A 16,529-nucleotide genomic window follows, 5' to 3' on the forward strand; every position below is an offset into this window, starting at 1 on the left:
GGGGGTGGCTGTTTCTTGTCAACACAATGGCATCATTGACCTACTGACCGCTCTCTCTTCCAGGCCGTCAATAGCATGACAAGTCATTACAACGAACCCCAGAGGTCTGCCATGCAGGATATGCACGATGACAGTGATGTGGAGTTACTGCTTGTTCTCATCTCTTCTTTTGGCTCTGAAGATTCACACCGTGCAATCGGGTCCAGATTTCTCTCGTAAGTGTTTTTTTGTTTTTGATGTCAATAATTTGCTTTTACAGGAAAAAGTCAAAACGGGTTATTTTTCATCTGTGAACTGTAACTGCAAAGGAATTTTAATTTTATCTGCACATCCTACTGCTTTCTAACCAGCTGGTGCAACTCATGCTGAAAGGATGCCAGGATCAGGTCCTGACCTTAGATCTTCACAGACTCCCAAAGTATTAAATAAAAGTTGTTTTGACTCGTGGCTGCAAAATATGATGGATGACATTATGTTAACAATGTTGAAACAAAGTCAAAGCTAGGTTTTTTCTATCAGATAAATCTATTGTGAGCATTGCACTGTATCTCTTAATCTGAACTCAGCAGACTGGAGGCTCCGAGGGGCCTAATAATAGTGCATTGTGAGTTAGTGCCTGGTGCTGCCTCTCATCTGCTCCCTGCAGCTTCACACTGCCTCACACACCCGAGTACGGGAAGCACACATGGGAGGGGAGACTCCACTTCAGTGTCTATGCTCTGTTTTCTTGTATGTTTGTTTGTGTCGTCATAGTCCAAACATAGTCTTGGAGAGCTACACCCAGTGAACGCCACCCAGACGACAACCAGGACCGAGCGCCACGGACTAAAGAAAAGCATCTAATAAGTCACACTATTGATGAAGGGCTTCTAATTGATGTATTATTTATTAAAAAAATGGGAATAACGGTGTCAACCAGTCATTTCTTTCTCTCTGTTAAAGGAACAGTGTGTAACATTTCGGAGATCTATTAGCAGAAATGGAGAATAATATTCATAACTATGTTTTCATTAGTGTATAATCACCTGAAACTAAGAATCACTGTGTTTTCATTAGCCTAGAATGACCCGTTTATATCTACACAGGGAGCGGGTCCTCTTCACAGAGTCCGCCATGTTGCTCCGCCATGTTTCTACAGTAGACTTTCACGTTTTTACGTTACCTGAAGGCCACTGTAGTTCTCCGACATGCCGTGAAAATGCAGTATCGTGAGGTGCAGAACTGCAAAAAAGTGGCACTATACCATCCGCCGTCTGACGCTCCTAAAGTAGTATTATTATGGTAAGGATGGCCTCTGAGCGAGGCGAACGGCGTTACCACGGTTTTGCACTCGGCGGCTCACGTTACCGCCGTCTTGGAAAGGGAGGAGTGAGCGGAGGGGTACTCAGTTGGTTGCAATCTGCAACCACACCACTAGATGTTGCCAAATCCTACACACTGTCCCTTTAAGACGGGAAAATAATTGCCTTGTTAGTAATAAAACAAATCCTAAACTCTTGTTTTATTACCAACGTATAAGTCAAACAGGAGTTATACTTATTTATATTTAAATGAGAACTTAAGTGATATATCAAACCACTGTGTTTGAGATTAGATATCAGCTTAATTTTTTTTCCACTTGTATATGCTAACTACCTTAAAACATGTTCTACCTCAATTAGCAGATGAAATCAGCATCACCTTGTTATGTGTCTTCTAGTCTATCTTCAGAACATCCTGAAGAACCACACGGCTCACGCTTGTGAAGGGGACACGCTTGCCATCAAGTGTCCCTCTAGGACGTCTGTGGCCGTCCTCTCAGCTTTCTACGGACGGCGTGTCCCTAATCAGCATCTATGTCCCTCTGCAGACAAAAACACAACTGTAGAGGAGGATAATGAATGCACTTCCCCAGTTGCTATCGAGGTATATACGTAAATGCACAGTGAGACGAATGTGAAATCAGTCTAATAAAATGGTGTCGTGACCCACACTGCAGATCACAACACGTTCTCCTGTCCTTGCAGAAAGTGCTGTCAGAATGTCAGGATCGCCGGTCCTGTCACATCCCTGTCTTCAGCCCAGTGTTTGGTCAGGACCCCTGTCCTCTCACCAGCAAGTACCTTCTAGTCGCCTACAAGTGCAGACCAGGTGTGTTGATATGGTCTTATACTTCTATCATGTGAACAATCATAGAACTAGAACACACATTTCAAATCAGTTTACTTATTTTGCTAAATTGAAAGTTTTAAGCAACTAAAATAGTGCATTCTGCCTGTGTAAGCCGATCACTGCAAAAACTGTTCTTCACATTAAAGTTGAAGTAGGCGAGATTGGAGCAAATATGATTTGAAAAGTTATTTTTATAAAACGGTCGCTATATCGTGACAGTAGTACATGAAACAGGTAACCTGAAAAAAATCATGTGCCTCGGTGTCCTCCGGTGCTCCTAACGGCATCTACAAGATTTCACAGACCGGAGGAAAACAAGCAGTAAGAGCTGATCTGAGGTCTGCTGTCCATCTGCTGTCTCTGAAAGCCGGCTGTGAATCACTCTGAACTCCGACCAAACGGTCAAACTAGGCAGCGCTGATCAAATATGAATCAATATTCTGTTACGTTAATGCCTATTTCTCTTATAAACTAAATATATACTAAACTATAAACTTATAAGTGAATAAATAAACAAATACACAAATTTTAACAAAATTGGCTTTGATATTTTTCATATTGAATATTTCTTTACAAAAAAAGTAAAGTATCTCACCTTGACTTCCTGTCAAACATAAAGTACATGATCTTGGGACATAGACAAGTAAATATCTCTTCTTTAAAACATGCAGATTATGGTAACGTAACTACGCTTAAATATAATATAAATATATATTTTTCAAAAAACAAAATTAGTAATAAAAGTAAAAGATGTCCACTATCTCAACCATTTTCTTGTCTCTACATTTGATTTAGAGAAACAAATGAAACCAGCGGTGACATAAAATCTGTTATTCATGAGCTAAAACGAAACACTAGTACAATATGATCCTTAAAGTATATTTACTAGATGTTCATCTCTGTAATTGTGTGTACATGTCGTGTTTTTCAGAGCACCACCACACGAGGCTGGTGTGTGAAAACGAGCGACTGAGGTTGACGTGCAAGAACGAGACTGTCCTGGCCATCTACTCAGCCACGTTTGGACACCTGCTGCACGGCAGTCCTTACTGTCCTCAGCAAACTGGATCACACGTGGACATGGGTCTGAAAACAGGGCGAACTTAGTGTCATCTAGTGGCAAAATAGTGGAATAAATATCAGTCCTAGTGGAGAATAATTTGTGTCATTTATTATAGAGCTGAGATTTGAAACCAGAGAATAAACTGAGTTAATCATTTTACTAAACTTGATTTTCTTCCAGAGTGTTTGTCCCCTTCGGCTCTGAGGAAGGTGTCACGCAGGTGTCACGGCAGAGCGAACTGCTCAGTCGTGGCCGACACTCAAGCCTTCGGGGACCCCTGCTTCCCCGGCACCAGGAAACACCTGCGGGTGTCCTTCACTTGTGGTGGGTGACAAACCAGATGTTAACTAGCTTGTGACACGGTTTGCTGCATCATGTAAAAACTCTTTAATTTTCTTTAATTTAGTGCCCCGGTATCTTCTGGAAGATGTGGGTCGAGGGTCGACGGATCCTTTCATGATCTCAGACTACACACATGGTGAGAGTGAGACTGAAGGATTCACAGGTTTTGTTGCGTGCAGCAGACTGAGCACAGACCCCTCTCACCTGCAGGTGGATGGTACACTGGCCCCACCTACAGGCCTCAAAACGTGCTCTTAACCAACTCTCTGGAGATCTTTGAAAAAATATTGGGTATGTGCACTGATGCCTGTAGATGACCTCAGGCTATAGGGTTGCATGTACATTTCTTACCATTGTTGGAGATCATATTTAAAAGGATGTTTTAGTTCTCCTCTTTCTGCACAAACTGAGTATATTAAAAATATCTTTCCACTTGTCTGCATTGAACAGCTCGCCCTCTATTGAATACTTTTCATCACTGTTGAGCATTTCCCAAAGCATGACAGTTATTTGCGTAAGTCTTCAATTTTTTGCCAAGGTTATAATCATGTAATAAAGCTTGGATTTTTTTTTTTATTGCGTTCATGTGCTGGTGGGAAACTCAAACATCTATGCCGATATGGACAGTTTTGGACCAAATCGAATATTACATTTGTAGATTTTTGCAATAATGTTGCTTATACACACCACACAGAAATCTTGGATGCAAAATATTTCTATTTGCACACAATCCAATAAGCCTTTTCAATCAAATATGTGCTTTTAAGTGCATTGCCAGGCAAAAATTATGTCAAAAAAGCAGCAGTAGGTAGAAATGGAGCAAATATGATTGAAAAGAGTTATTTTTATTAAAACGTTCACTATATCCTGACAGTAGTTCATGAGACAGGTAATCTGAAAAAAAAAACATGTGCCTCTGTGTCCTCCGATGCTCCTAACGGCATCTGCAAGATTTCACAGACCGGAGGAAAACAAGCAGTAAGAGCCGAGCTGGAGCCTTGCCGTCTCTGAGCAGCTGTCAATCCCTCGCAAACTCCGATTTAATGTTCCCATTAATCAGTTGTCTATTTAGTTTAAAGCGTCTGCAGGTTGATTTTCACAGCACTGACAGGAAATCGAGTTTGCAGCTGTTTGGGAAGTTAAAAGGGCAGCAAAACAATGTCAAAACTTACAGCAGGCTTTTGGTAAATTGTAAGCAGTAATGCAATTTGTCGTAAGTTGTTTGACACATGTCAAAACACCAGTCTTTTAAGGAATAATTTGGTGCAGAAGGCCAGGGTGTTTAACAGGATGCACAAATGTGACTTTGCTTTGTTTGATTCGTGATCACCACATGCCTTTATCTCTTCCAGATTTCCCAGAGCGAGTGGCTCTCTACTTTGTCTCTGGCATCTGTGCTGGTCTGGTGTTCCTGCTCTGCCTGTTCGGCATACGCTCAACACTAGTGAGGGACGTTAAAGAGCTGGTTTCTGAGCTGAAGGAAGAGCTGAAAGCTTCTCGCAGAAATCGCAAGGAGCTCATGGAGGACCTCTTCGACGACGACATCTCAGACACGTCGTCCTTCCGTCACCTCACACAGTCCTACCGCACCACGGAGATCCTCAGTCCTAACACTCTGGCAGTAGAGATGGTGGATCGGGAGGTGGAGCAGACGAGGGATCTGCCCAACGGAGACATCTGGCCACATCGAGACTCCAGCCCTTACGCCATTCATAAGATCAAAACCTTAAATTAAACAACTGAGAGAAGTTACATGTATGAGTGAAACTACTGCTAAAGCATCCTTAAAGGTCCCATATTATAATAAGTGAGATTTTCATGTATTTTATATCATAAAGTAGGTTTAAGTGCTGTATAAATACTGTTAAAGTATCAAAACACTCAATCCACAGAGAAATAACCACAGCCCGTATTCAGAAACTGTGCTTTTGAAACAAACTGTCAGGATATTTGTACATTTGTGATGTCACAAATCTACAATATTTAGACCATTACGCAGTTTTAAACGTAAACATTCTAATTGTGTCCCAGTTTTATTTCCTGCTGCAGTGTATGTGAATTACATCAGCTGACAGGAAGTAAACATGGACCCAAGCTGTTGCCTAGCAACCCAATTCCGTTGAAATGTGCTAAAATGGAGTGTTTCAGGCAGAGAGTAAATACAGGTATATTCAGGCAGACAGTATGAGAAACATGAAGGTTTTTTTTAACATTACAGCGTGTAAACATGTTCTATTAGAAACATAAAATACAAGTATGAACCTGAAAATGAGCACAATATGGGACCTTTAAGTTGTGGACTGAAATTGCACACAGACATTTTATTTTACTTATCCATGTTTTGCCAATCATGGCAAAGTCTAAACAATAAAGAGTGAAATACATAAAATCCTAATGTGCCACATTAATTACAATCATTATCAAGATTAACATCAGATGATTTGTGTTCTTTAAATTAATTTTAAATGCAATAGAATTTTATTAAATAACAGTGGCAGCCTCAGTTCATTTTTTACCTACATTTGTTTTGGGTCACGTCAAATAATCAGTATATACTGTACTTTACAAATCAAGTAATTCTGAATAATAAAGATTGTTTTAGTGGGGTGAGAATTGTGGTCTGATTACAGTGATGCTTCGGTTTAATGTTTCATTAAAAAGCATTAAGTATACAGTACTTTAAATTGTGTTACAGGTGCATTGAGGGGTTATCCAGTACAGTATGTTTTAACCTACTCTCAGTGGCAGTGTATATTTACTGAAGTACAAATTTGATGTACTTGAGGTATTTTAATCTCATGCCACTTTCTACTTATACTCCACTACATTTAAGAAAATGTTTACTTTTTTACTCCACTATCTGACAGCTTTAGTTACTTTACAAATTTAGATTATTGCACACAAAGCATATGAAAAATTTACAAGTTCAGCTGAAATGATCAATTGATTGGCAGAAAATTATTTGGCAATTGTTGATTTCAAGTAAAAGTATTAATACATATTTTTTTTAGGACTGCAACTAATGACTGTTTTCATTTAATCTGCTTATTATTTTCTTGACTAATAATTGATTGTTATATAGAAATAGTGAGAAATGCTGTCTACAATTACCCAGAGCACAAAGTGAGCAAGGCTTATTTTGTCCAACCAACAGTCCAAACCTCAAAATTATTTATAAAATAATTAATGAAATTAATTATAACTATAACGAAAATTTGCATAAAAAATTACTAAAACGATTATTAAAATAGTTGCCAATTAATTTTCAGTCAATCTACCAATTGATTAATCTACTAATAGTTTCAGCTTGCATATACTGTTGGGTAGTTTATAAAACTTATTTTATAAACTGTGTGTTTTGTGTGCAAAAATCTTAGTTTGTAAAAAGCTGTCAGATAACTAGAAAGTGAAGTAAAATGTATAATATTTCCTCCTGAAATGTAGTGGAGTAAAAAAGTGGCATAAAAAGAAAATACTCATGTAGCCTAAAGCCTCAATGTGTACTTCAGTACAGTACTTTGAGTAGATGTAGTTTACCTGCAGCCTGCAGCAAGGTAATCCCAAACTCCCACAAGAAGACACAAATTTAGTGTTAAATTTGAAATGGAAATAATTATGTGGCAGCAGACTGTCTTTCATGTAACTTGTCGAAAGGTCTGAGAAGCTGCATTCAGTCTCTAGTCCACACTCCGAGGCAGAAGGTGGCGTTATGTGCTGGATACTTGTTGAAATCAAGATGATGAAGCTGAATCAGCAGGGAGAGGAGGCAGGAGAAGGAGGAGAGTCCACGGCAAGGCCTATAGAAGGAGGCTAGGACACTGGTCTTGGAGTCTGGGGTATGACGCATGCGCAATTTAACTGAAGCTGCAGTCGTGCAGACTAGATTCTACTGCGCATGTCAAATCCCTGAGATATGACGCATACGTCGCCAAGCCTCCTTTCCATAGTCCTTGTTCCACGGCGGTGGCAAGAAGGGAACCGTCAAACTGGGCTAAACTCTCGCGAGATTGTTAAGGGTAGGAATTGATATCGAATAATTAAGGTTAGATATTGACCTCGAGTAGTTAAGGAATAATGGAGAGAATTTAAATATTAGCAGTATTAATATTATTATCTAATTTATTTGTATTTATGAAAGAAATGGAATTATATCTGTCAACAAATTCTTCCTCACAAAACAAAAAAGCAATGAAAACAATGAATGTATGCAATACCTTTAAAGGTTTTAAGTGAAATTATTGTCATACTCTCGTGTGGTCTTTTTTTTTTGCATGCCTGTTCTTTCAAAGCTCTTTTTTATTAATTGTCAATAATCAATAGAACAGTCACTATACAAGGAAAGCTAGTTGTCATTTTTTTTTTTTTTATTGTGTTTTTTTTTAATTTTATGTTGGTTTTGTTTCATTTCTGTTGTCCTTTTATGTTTGGCACAGCTCTTTGTTTATGTTTTCGCTATGCTTCTTTTGTATGTAAATGTTTTTAATGTTTTCTGCTGCTACTATGTATACTGTAATTTAAAAAAAAAAAAAAAAAAAAGAGTAGACGATGGAAATAATACAATGGGGAACCTGCTAGGAAAGACGTCTAAGAAAGTACACAATCTTCTAATTAATTACTTACGGGCAACAGGAATAATGGAGAGAATTTTATTATTATTAGTAGAAGTATTTTAATTTTGTATTTACTTATTATTATTAGAAGAAGAAGAAGCAGAAGAAGAGGAAGAAGAAGAAGAAGAACTGATTTTATGAACTGTATGTTTTGTCTGCAAAAATCTTCGTTTGTAAAATAGCTAAAGCTGTCAGATAACTAGTGAAGTGAAGTAAAATGTATAATATTTCCTCCTGAAATGTAGTGGAGTAAAAAGTGGCATAAAAAGAAAATACTCAAGTACACCTCAATGTGTACTTAAGTACAGTACTTTGAGTAGATGTAGCCTTCCTGCAGCCTGCAGCAAGGTAGTTCCCAAATAAATGATGTGCAGCATACTTGTTGAAATCAAGATGATGAAGCCAAAGCAGCAGGGTAATCAACAAATATGACGAAGAAAGAAGGGAATTGCTATCAGGAGTAAATGATGGAAATAATACAATGGGGAATCTGCTAGGAAAGACATCTAAGAAAGTACACAATCTTCTAATTAATTACTTAAGGGTCCCAGGAATAATGGAGAGAATTTAATTATTAATATTATTATTATTATTATTATTATTATTATCATTATTAATAATAATACATTTTATTTTATTGTTATTTTTTTAATTTTAATTTATTTTATTATTATTATTATTTATTTTTCCTGCCAATCTACTGCTCCCCACTCCAGTAGTCCAGTAGGTGGAGGTAATGCACCAGTAAGCTGGTTTGCCAGCCGCCAGTAAACACAAGATTTCGCAATTTGCGGGCTCCCTTCTAGACACACCCGGAGAGTCTCTACTGTAACTAGCTAGCTTAAATCAGCCTCAACCAGCCAGCTATGTAGACTAACCAGCCTGTTCGCTGCCACAGCAGAGAAACCGGATACTTAACAAGGTGTTAGTGTAAGAATGGAGGCACATTAACCGGGATACGTGTTGACTTCTCGACTGTGAACGTTTTGTACCAAAATACATCCAGCAACAACAACCAACGGCTAGTTAGCATTAGCATTAGCATCCAGCGGCTGGACAGCTGTCACACCGGAAGGCCGCCGCACCGGGAGAACACCGGGAACACCGGGAACACCGGGATTTAACTTTCTCTCTCCGTGTCTGGACTGAACCAATAGTCAATGATAAATCTGTAATCGATCGTACATCGGGTAAGGATGGAGTCCGTGCTGGGGATAAGCAAGGAGGAGTGTTTGGCGATATCCTTTTTTAAGTTACAGCCTTGTTTGTGTGTTTCAGGTGATGCTAGCATGTTAGCTCGGTGCTAACTAACGGGAGCTTTACGTCAGTTAGCCACGCAGCTAACTTCACTAGCTGCTGTTTGATAACATGATAACTGTGTTTAGGTAGCCAGCTGGTTACCTGGTGTGTGTTTAGTCACCTGGGTGTTGACTCTCCAGTTCACTACTAACCAAACCAACATGACCAGTCTCATCTAAGTTAAAGGTCCCATATCATGCTCATGTTCAGCTTCATGCTTTGTATTGTTCTACTACATAGATAGATGGATAGAGAGATACAGTAGACAGATAGATAGATAGATAGATAGATAGAGAGATAGAGAGATACAGACAGACAGACAGACAGAGAGAGAGATAGATATAGATATAGATACATACAGACAGACAGACAGACAGACAGATAGATAGATGGATAGAGAGATAGATAGATACAGACAGACAGATAGATAGATAGATAGATACAGACAGACAGACAGATAGATAGATACAGCAGACAGACAGAGAGAGAGAGAGAGAGAGAGAGATACAGTAGACAGACAGACAGACAGACAGACAGACAGACAGATAGATAGATAGATAGATAGATAGATAGATAGATAGATAGATACAGTAGACAGACAGACAGACAGACAGATAGATAGATAGATGGATACAGTAGACAGACAGACAGACAGACAGATAGACAGACAGACAGATAGACAGATAGATAGATAGATAGATAGATAGATAGATACAGTAGACAGACAGACAGACAGACAGATAGATAGATAGATGGATACAGTAGACAGACAGACAGACAGACAGATAGACAGATAGATAGATAGATAGATAGATAGATACAGTAGACAGACAGACAGATAGATAGATAGATAGATAGATAGATAGATAGATAGATAGATAGTAACTTTATTGATCCCGAGGGAAATTCAAGTTTCCAGCATCACAGTTCCATAGTGCAAAACTTGTTACTAAAAAGGCAGTAAAAAAGTTAGTAGTGCAAAGTACAAAAAAATATACCAGATATAAAAATACAAGGAGATGAAGAAAACTGTTAAAAATGGATATAGTGCAGGGTTACTCCAGTAGCTTAGTCTAAGCCTAGAACATGTTTACATGCTGTAATGTTAAAAAAAACACTTTATTTTTCTCATACTGTCGGCCTGAATATGCCAGTATTCACCTTCTCTGTCTTAAACGCTCCGTTTTAGCGCATTTTGACGTAATTGCAACGTAATTGTGTTGCTTGGCAACAGCTTGGGTCCATGTTTACTTCCTGTCACCTGATGACATACGCTGCAACCAAGGCCTATGGAAAGGAGGCTGGGTCACGGGCGGACATTGGTCTTGGGGTATTGGGTATAACGCATGCACAGTGTAACTGAAGCTGCAGTCGTGCGTTGCGATTGGCTCAATTTCGGTGAGTGCCGGCCAGATTTTACTGCGCATGTGTTGTACCCCAACAGATATGACGCGTTGATGACGCGTGACCCAGCCTCCTTTCCATAGGCGTTGACTGCAACCAGGAAATAAACTGGGACACATTTAGAATGTTTACGTTTAAAATTGTGTAAAGGGTCTAAATATTGTATATTTGTGACATCACAAATGGACAGAAATCCTGACAGCTTGTTTCAAATGCAGAGTTTCTGAATACGGGCTGTGTGTATTTCCCTGTGGATTGAGTGTTTCGATACTTTCATAGTATTTATAAAGGATTTAAGCCTGCTTTATAATAAAAAAAAACATAAAAATCTTACTTTTTTTATAATATGGGACCTTTAACTAATTAAAGCCGCTTGTTCTTGAACAGAATGACGTTAGCCATTTTTTAATTATAAATTACAATGGTTGCCACTAACAAACTTGGTCACTCTCTCTTTTTTCCAGTGCCTTGTCGCATTAATTTGCCTCTTAATTTCCAATAAGCATGGCTTCTTCTAACAGAGATCATCACTCCTGGGTGTCTTCAATCTAACCACTAACTAATTAACAATCCTAAAATGGCTTTCTGGCTTTCTGCGGGTTAATCAAAATAACATCTCAGTGCTTGTGATGTCCAAGAGCCTTTCTCATCCTCAGTCACAATAATTCCTTGATTGTGATGCTCACACTGTGAGAGGTCAGGAGCTGAGGGCTGGCCAGAGGGAGCCCAGACTACTGTCACTAATTGAGCGCAGTGGAGAGTTTATGTAAGTATCAGAGAACCTGATGACTGAAAAGCTATGTGTTTTTGTCAGGCAGTGGGCATATAAAGTATAGTGAGATGTCACAGGTTTTCAAGCAGTTCTGAACACCTAGACATTTTCAGATCCGCATTCAGCATCCTCAGCATCAGCTTCCTCCAGCTTTACTCTGTGTTTGACAGCTTTTTCTGTGTTTGAAGGAAGATGCTTGCTGTTTGTCTTATAGGCAGGTCACTTAATTTGGGACTGTATTATATTTTCTGCTGTCTTTGATTGACATGCACTGAAAAGTTGTCTTGCTTTTCAGGCCAAATATGGCTTTTAATGTTCAAATTAACTCATATCAATCAACATGGTTCAAAATACAATCGGTTCTATCAAAAAGGTCTGAGCACCATGATAGCGTCAAGATTATTTAGATTTTACAGTTTGATTATTGCGTTTTAGGGTTGGTTGTCATGTCTTATAAATTGAATAGATTTAATAGCAAATGGCATTACGTAAGAATTATACTGTTATAATAAAACAGGTCAGGTGTACTATCAGAAAAACTACTACAAACAAAAGGCTGACCCAAATGCATCGAAGCTTACATTGTCATTTTATTCGACCTCCAAATTACTATTCGATGCTTCGTTTTTAATTTTCTTTTATATGTAAGTATGTAATAATAATGTTTAAATCCCCCAAATAACCTAAGAAATAAGGAATAATGCCACAAAATGTATTCATTATTTATATTCAACATTTATTATTATTAGTTATTCTCAGATGGATATCGCTGTTTGTTGTGTGTAGAGGTGCGCGTGTGTACAGTAGTGCAGCAGCACAGTCCCAAGATGTAGACAGACAGACAGACAGAAGAACATGTCAGCCTGCCAAGCTGCTCTGCGAAGCTTCGAACACCTTTGAATATTTCTCACCGGAGCTACCAGAAAAAACAAACTAATATTTAGCATTTTTAGGGGAAAAGTCACGTTTTTTGTGTGTTGTACAGAGTACCCATCAAACACAGGACCTGCAACACATGTTGCATGTTATAGTCACAAAAATGTTCAGTATTTCCAGCTGAAATAAGTTTGTTGCTGCATTTATCAGTGACTCTTCATTGACCTCTTCTTCAGAGGTCAGAAAGTCATCTACAGGGCAGTTGTAATGATTTGGTTCAGTGTTACATAAGCAGGATTTTAAACTGGGTCTTGGCAGCTTCATTATTTGTTTTAGTGAAAGGGATGTTGTGGGTGTGTTAAACGATCAGTGTTTGTGGTTGTAGCAGGCTGTGGCGTGGGACGACTAGCGTGAGGGAGAAAGCAATCACCCTACCAGCAGTCAGCTCACTATCCATTATCTAGAATTCCTCCACTTAGTCCTCGACTGTAATGAGACTCACATGGCCTCTGTCCTCGGCTAACTGTGTTAAAACCACACACACTCGACTGAAGAGTCATGGAGACCAGGTGCTGTCAGAGTTTTAGATGGTGCTGTTCAGGCAGGTTTATGCAAACCTATGAAAGTGACATCTGTTTACATTCCTGGTATCAGTATTGGCACGTGACCTTGTTATCACAAGGTGAACACAATAACATTACAGTTCAACAACTCTACAGTAAATACCAGTGTGAATCCGACAATGTTTGATTCTAGTGGAAACTGTCCAATGTCTTTTTTGTTCATCTTTGGGGCTGTGTCTTAGTTAGGGCTGCAAGCAACGATTACTTTCGTTGTCGATTATCTTCTCGATTAATAAATTAGTTGTTTGTACTATAAAATGTCCGAAAATGGTGAAAAATGACGTCCTCTAATGTCTTGTTTTGTCCACAACTCAAAGATATTCAGTTTACTGTCATAGAGGAGTAAAGAGACCAGAAAATATTCACATTTAAAATTAAATTTACTCAAACTGATTAATCATCATCTACTGTTTTGTAAGGTGTTTCCTTTATTTCGTCCACACCCATGAGGAGGTCCGTTGTTGTTTGCTATGTAGCTTTCGACGTCAGAGGGGCCCTCGCAGACTCCGGAGAACTGCGAGTTCCTCTGACACAGCAGGGCTGAATCATTTTCCTCTCAGAGAGTTACAGTAATCCGACTTACTGTGAAGTGGAGAGGAAGTGTGGGCAGTGCCCAGCGAGCTGCTCTGACCCTGTTAGTCAGCCATTGTTAGAGAGTGAAATATGACCTCGCCCACATCAAAGATTTGAGCTGCTTATATTGATCATTTAATGACTCAAAGCTTAGCTCCTCTGAATGTGCGCCAGGTTGCTACACTGGATTTCTTTTCTGAAGCAGAGCACTTGTTAGTTAATTGTTTGCTTATTCAACTAAAGCAACTTGACTGCAAATTAGACTAAAAGAGCCTTCTGCATGTGTGCATGTGCATTTCAGATTTTTGTTAAATTCACAGTTTAATCATTTCATGATTATAATCTAATCCTAATTGTACATTTACCCATATTGCATCATAAATGTTCAGCGCATGAAACGCAATTTTAATTGCAAGAAAATGGCTGTTATGTGAATAAAAGAGAAATTGCTGCAGCCCGTCTGTATATGCTTTGTGTTTTAGATGATTTTATTGATGATCTTAAATTATATTAAAACATAAAAGATCTGATATTAAGTGTGACTCTGTGCTGTTCTCATCCAGATTGGGTGTTTTGGCCACCCCTGATGCTGTTGTGTCTCGTCCAGTGGCTCAGCTGTCGATACCCGTCAATGGTAATTTTGAAATTGTGCGAGGTATGTGACCTTTTTTTTGTTCTCAATATCAAACTCACAGTATTTATTGATTTGGGTGTGCTAAGTATAATCAAATCGGCAACTGCTACAAACTATTCTTAATTTTGATGTATCAAAGATGTTGTGTGATTCCTGCCTAATAGACGCAGCATGTTTGTAAAGTTGACCCTCACCTCACATTCTTTAACCACAGTAGTAGGTCACGTTACCGCGGTGTAAAAGTGAAAGTCCAGGGAGCATTTCCTTTTGCACCTGGAAGACAAAATTTAAAAATCAACCGACGACAACTTGAGCCTGTTTGAAATAATTTATGGTACCTCTGGTTTACGCCCACAGCAGACCTTTGAACTGCATGCGTTTAAGCTCTCTTTCCTCTTTCATTCCAGAGGCTGAAGAGGCTCTTCTTATTAACTTCTCAGTAGCTTGTAAGTATGTTTTTTTTTACCTCTCTTCAGATTAAACTACTTCCTCTTTTTGCTTTGTTTTCAATCAGTTTATGCAGAAAGTATGTTGTTTTGGTCCTTCAAGCAAGCCTGTATTCTGGGAACAAAAGAGAGCTAAAAGATGGCATTTATTGCAACACAGCCCCATTTTTAGAGCATGCCTTCAGCCAAACGTCCTTTATTTAGTAGCAGACGCTGGTCATGGGTTACCACGGCTCTCTGAAAGAATGCTGAGTTGGTTCACTGGAAAACAAAGCAAAGTGATTTAACAGACAGTCTGCATTTCTAATGTGTTTGCAAAGTGTAAAGGTGTCCAACATGTGTGTAAGTGTGTGTTTTCTGTTCCCCTCTCAAGCCTGCATTAGGATACGAATCAAAGGAGAAAAAGCTCCAGAGCTGCTGTTGGACCTCGAGGATGACGATCGGACTCAGACTTTCCTCACCCAGGTGAAGAGCGCTCAGCATCAAGGTAAGACGTCACCGTCTGGAGCAGTTGGAAGATGAATTATTTAATCACTCATCTAACATTTATTCACTGAGGGTGGATTACACCACTCACTGATTTCCTGTGTATTCTCGCCACCCACACTCTGGTGGAGAGAGTCACTTGGCTGCCATTGTTGAAATCAGATCGACCTTTTAAATGTGCCTGAAGCTTACGTCATACATCATTATGCTTTCATTCTTAAGTTTATGTAAGAAAACCATGTTACTCATACTCCTCTAATGAATGAGGAAACTTTGTAACTTTTTCAGATATCACTAAATATCATCTGTTGTTAAGGTGTACAGATATACACATGGTGTGTATTACACTATAATACTCTGTAAAGGCTCCTGTATTATCTTTATTTATATAGTCAGTAAAGTTTTTAACGTCGGTTTTAGTGTTAATTTTGGCAGCTATTTTAGATTTTGTCTTGGTCTCAGTGTTAAGATTAAAAATGCTTATTAGTCACATTTGAGTAATTTATATCTTTCATAGTTTAGTCTAGTTTTCGTCGGTGACAACTAAAAACGTTTTAGTTGCCGAAAAGTCATTTAATTTTACTCAAAATGTTTTCTCTCTTAATTTAGTCTTGTGTCAAATGTCCTTTTTTTAGTCATCAGATTATATTGAACATTTCAGTCAATCTAGTCTAGCCAAACCAATAATTTCAGTCAAACAAGATTTTATCTCATCATTATTTGATGAAAAACACAGGTTGAATGATTAATAATGCAGCTTTACAGTTAGTTCGAGTACTCTTGACTGTGCTCATCAGTGATGCAAGGTTCAGTCGCACCCACTGGCCTGTTGTGAGAGCCAAGCAGCCCTCCCAGCATGCAAAAAATGCGTTAATCAACCACCCGAGCCTGTAAACCACCAACTTTATGCATTAGTGGTTCAATTGTCTGGACTGAGGTGTGAGACACAAAGAGAGAGGGAGAGAGAAGGTGGAAGGTGATGAAACTTTGTTTTTTTGAATTACATTTTAGTCTTGTCTTTTTTCGTCAACGATATTGCACGTTTGATATCATTGTTATTAGTGTTTAATGACATTGGTGCCGTCTCGTCTTAGTCATGGAACAAAAGGTCCTTGAAGAACATATTTTGTTATAGTTTTCATTAATGAAATTAATATTGGTGGGTTTTACCTGATTGCAATTCTGATGTAAATGTAAAATGTGGCTATTAAAACCATGTTTTAGTTGCCACCTCACTAACCAACACGCTG

At 38.7% G+C, this 16,529-nt stretch overlaps 2 protein-coding genes and 1 long non-coding RNA gene across 12 annotated transcripts in view; 2 read left to right on the plus strand and 1 right to left on the minus strand.

Annotated features, from left to right (window-relative positions):
• LOC141775746 (protein eva-1 homolog C) lies at nucleotides 1-6,213 on the plus strand. 2 transcript variants are annotated; one of them, XM_074649404.1, is made up of 8 exons: nucleotides 1-215; nucleotides 1,700-1,905; nucleotides 2,007-2,130; nucleotides 3,083-3,235; nucleotides 3,395-3,538; nucleotides 3,621-3,692; nucleotides 3,767-3,847; nucleotides 4,909-6,213. In XM_074649404.1, the coding sequence occupies exons 1-8, from the start codon at nucleotides 128-130 to the stop codon at nucleotides 5,289-5,291; spliced, it is 1,251 nt and encodes a 416-aa protein (XP_074505505.1). In that variant the 5' UTR covers nucleotides 1-127; the 3' UTR covers nucleotides 5,292-6,213. The 2 variants fall into 2 exon arrangements, with proteins under 2 accessions (XP_074505505.1, XP_074505506.1); XM_074649405.1 differs by lacking the exon at nucleotides 3,767-3,847 and having other exon boundaries at nucleotides 3-215; nucleotides 4,909-6,195.
• LOC141775749 (uncharacterized) overlaps nucleotides 5,118-16,529 on the minus strand; it is a 12,579-nt gene continuing 1,167 nt past the window's right edge. The window contains exons 2-3 of one of the 2 annotated variants that reach the window (XR_012595671.1): nucleotides 14,542-14,620; nucleotides 5,118-5,256 (exon numbers count right to left, since the gene is read on the minus strand). This is a non-coding gene — a long non-coding RNA (uncharacterized LOC141775749). Of the gene's footprint in view, nucleotides 5,296-14,541; nucleotides 14,621-16,529 lie in introns of both variants that reach the window. The other variant, XR_012595672.1, reaches the window with a different exon arrangement.
• ocrl (OCRL inositol polyphosphate-5-phosphatase) overlaps nucleotides 8,949-16,529 on the plus strand; it is a 21,892-nt gene continuing 14,311 nt past the window's right edge. For 2 of the 8 annotated variants that reach the window (XM_074649396.1, XM_074649399.1), the window contains exons 1-5: nucleotides 8,950-9,404; nucleotides 11,556-11,635; nucleotides 14,277-14,368; nucleotides 14,755-14,793; nucleotides 15,167-15,280. In XM_074649396.1, the coding sequence (XP_074505497.1) occupies nucleotides 9,363-9,404; nucleotides 11,556-11,635; nucleotides 14,277-14,368; nucleotides 14,755-14,793; nucleotides 15,167-15,280 (367 nt within the window). In that variant the 5' untranslated portion in view covers nucleotides 8,950-9,362. Of the gene's footprint in view, nucleotides 9,405-11,555; nucleotides 11,636-14,276; nucleotides 14,369-14,754; nucleotides 14,794-15,166; nucleotides 15,281-16,529 lie in introns of all 8 variants that reach the window. The other 6 variants (XM_074649400.1, XM_074649403.1, XM_074649398.1 and 3 more) reach the window with 5 other exon arrangements.

The sequence above is a fragment of the Sebastes fasciatus genome, chromosome 10, assembly GCF_043250625.1.
Source record: "Sebastes fasciatus isolate fSebFas1 chromosome 10, fSebFas1.pri, whole genome shotgun sequence".
In the NCBI taxonomy this organism is placed as follows: Eukaryota; Metazoa; Chordata; class Actinopteri; order Perciformes; family Sebastidae; genus Sebastes; species Sebastes fasciatus.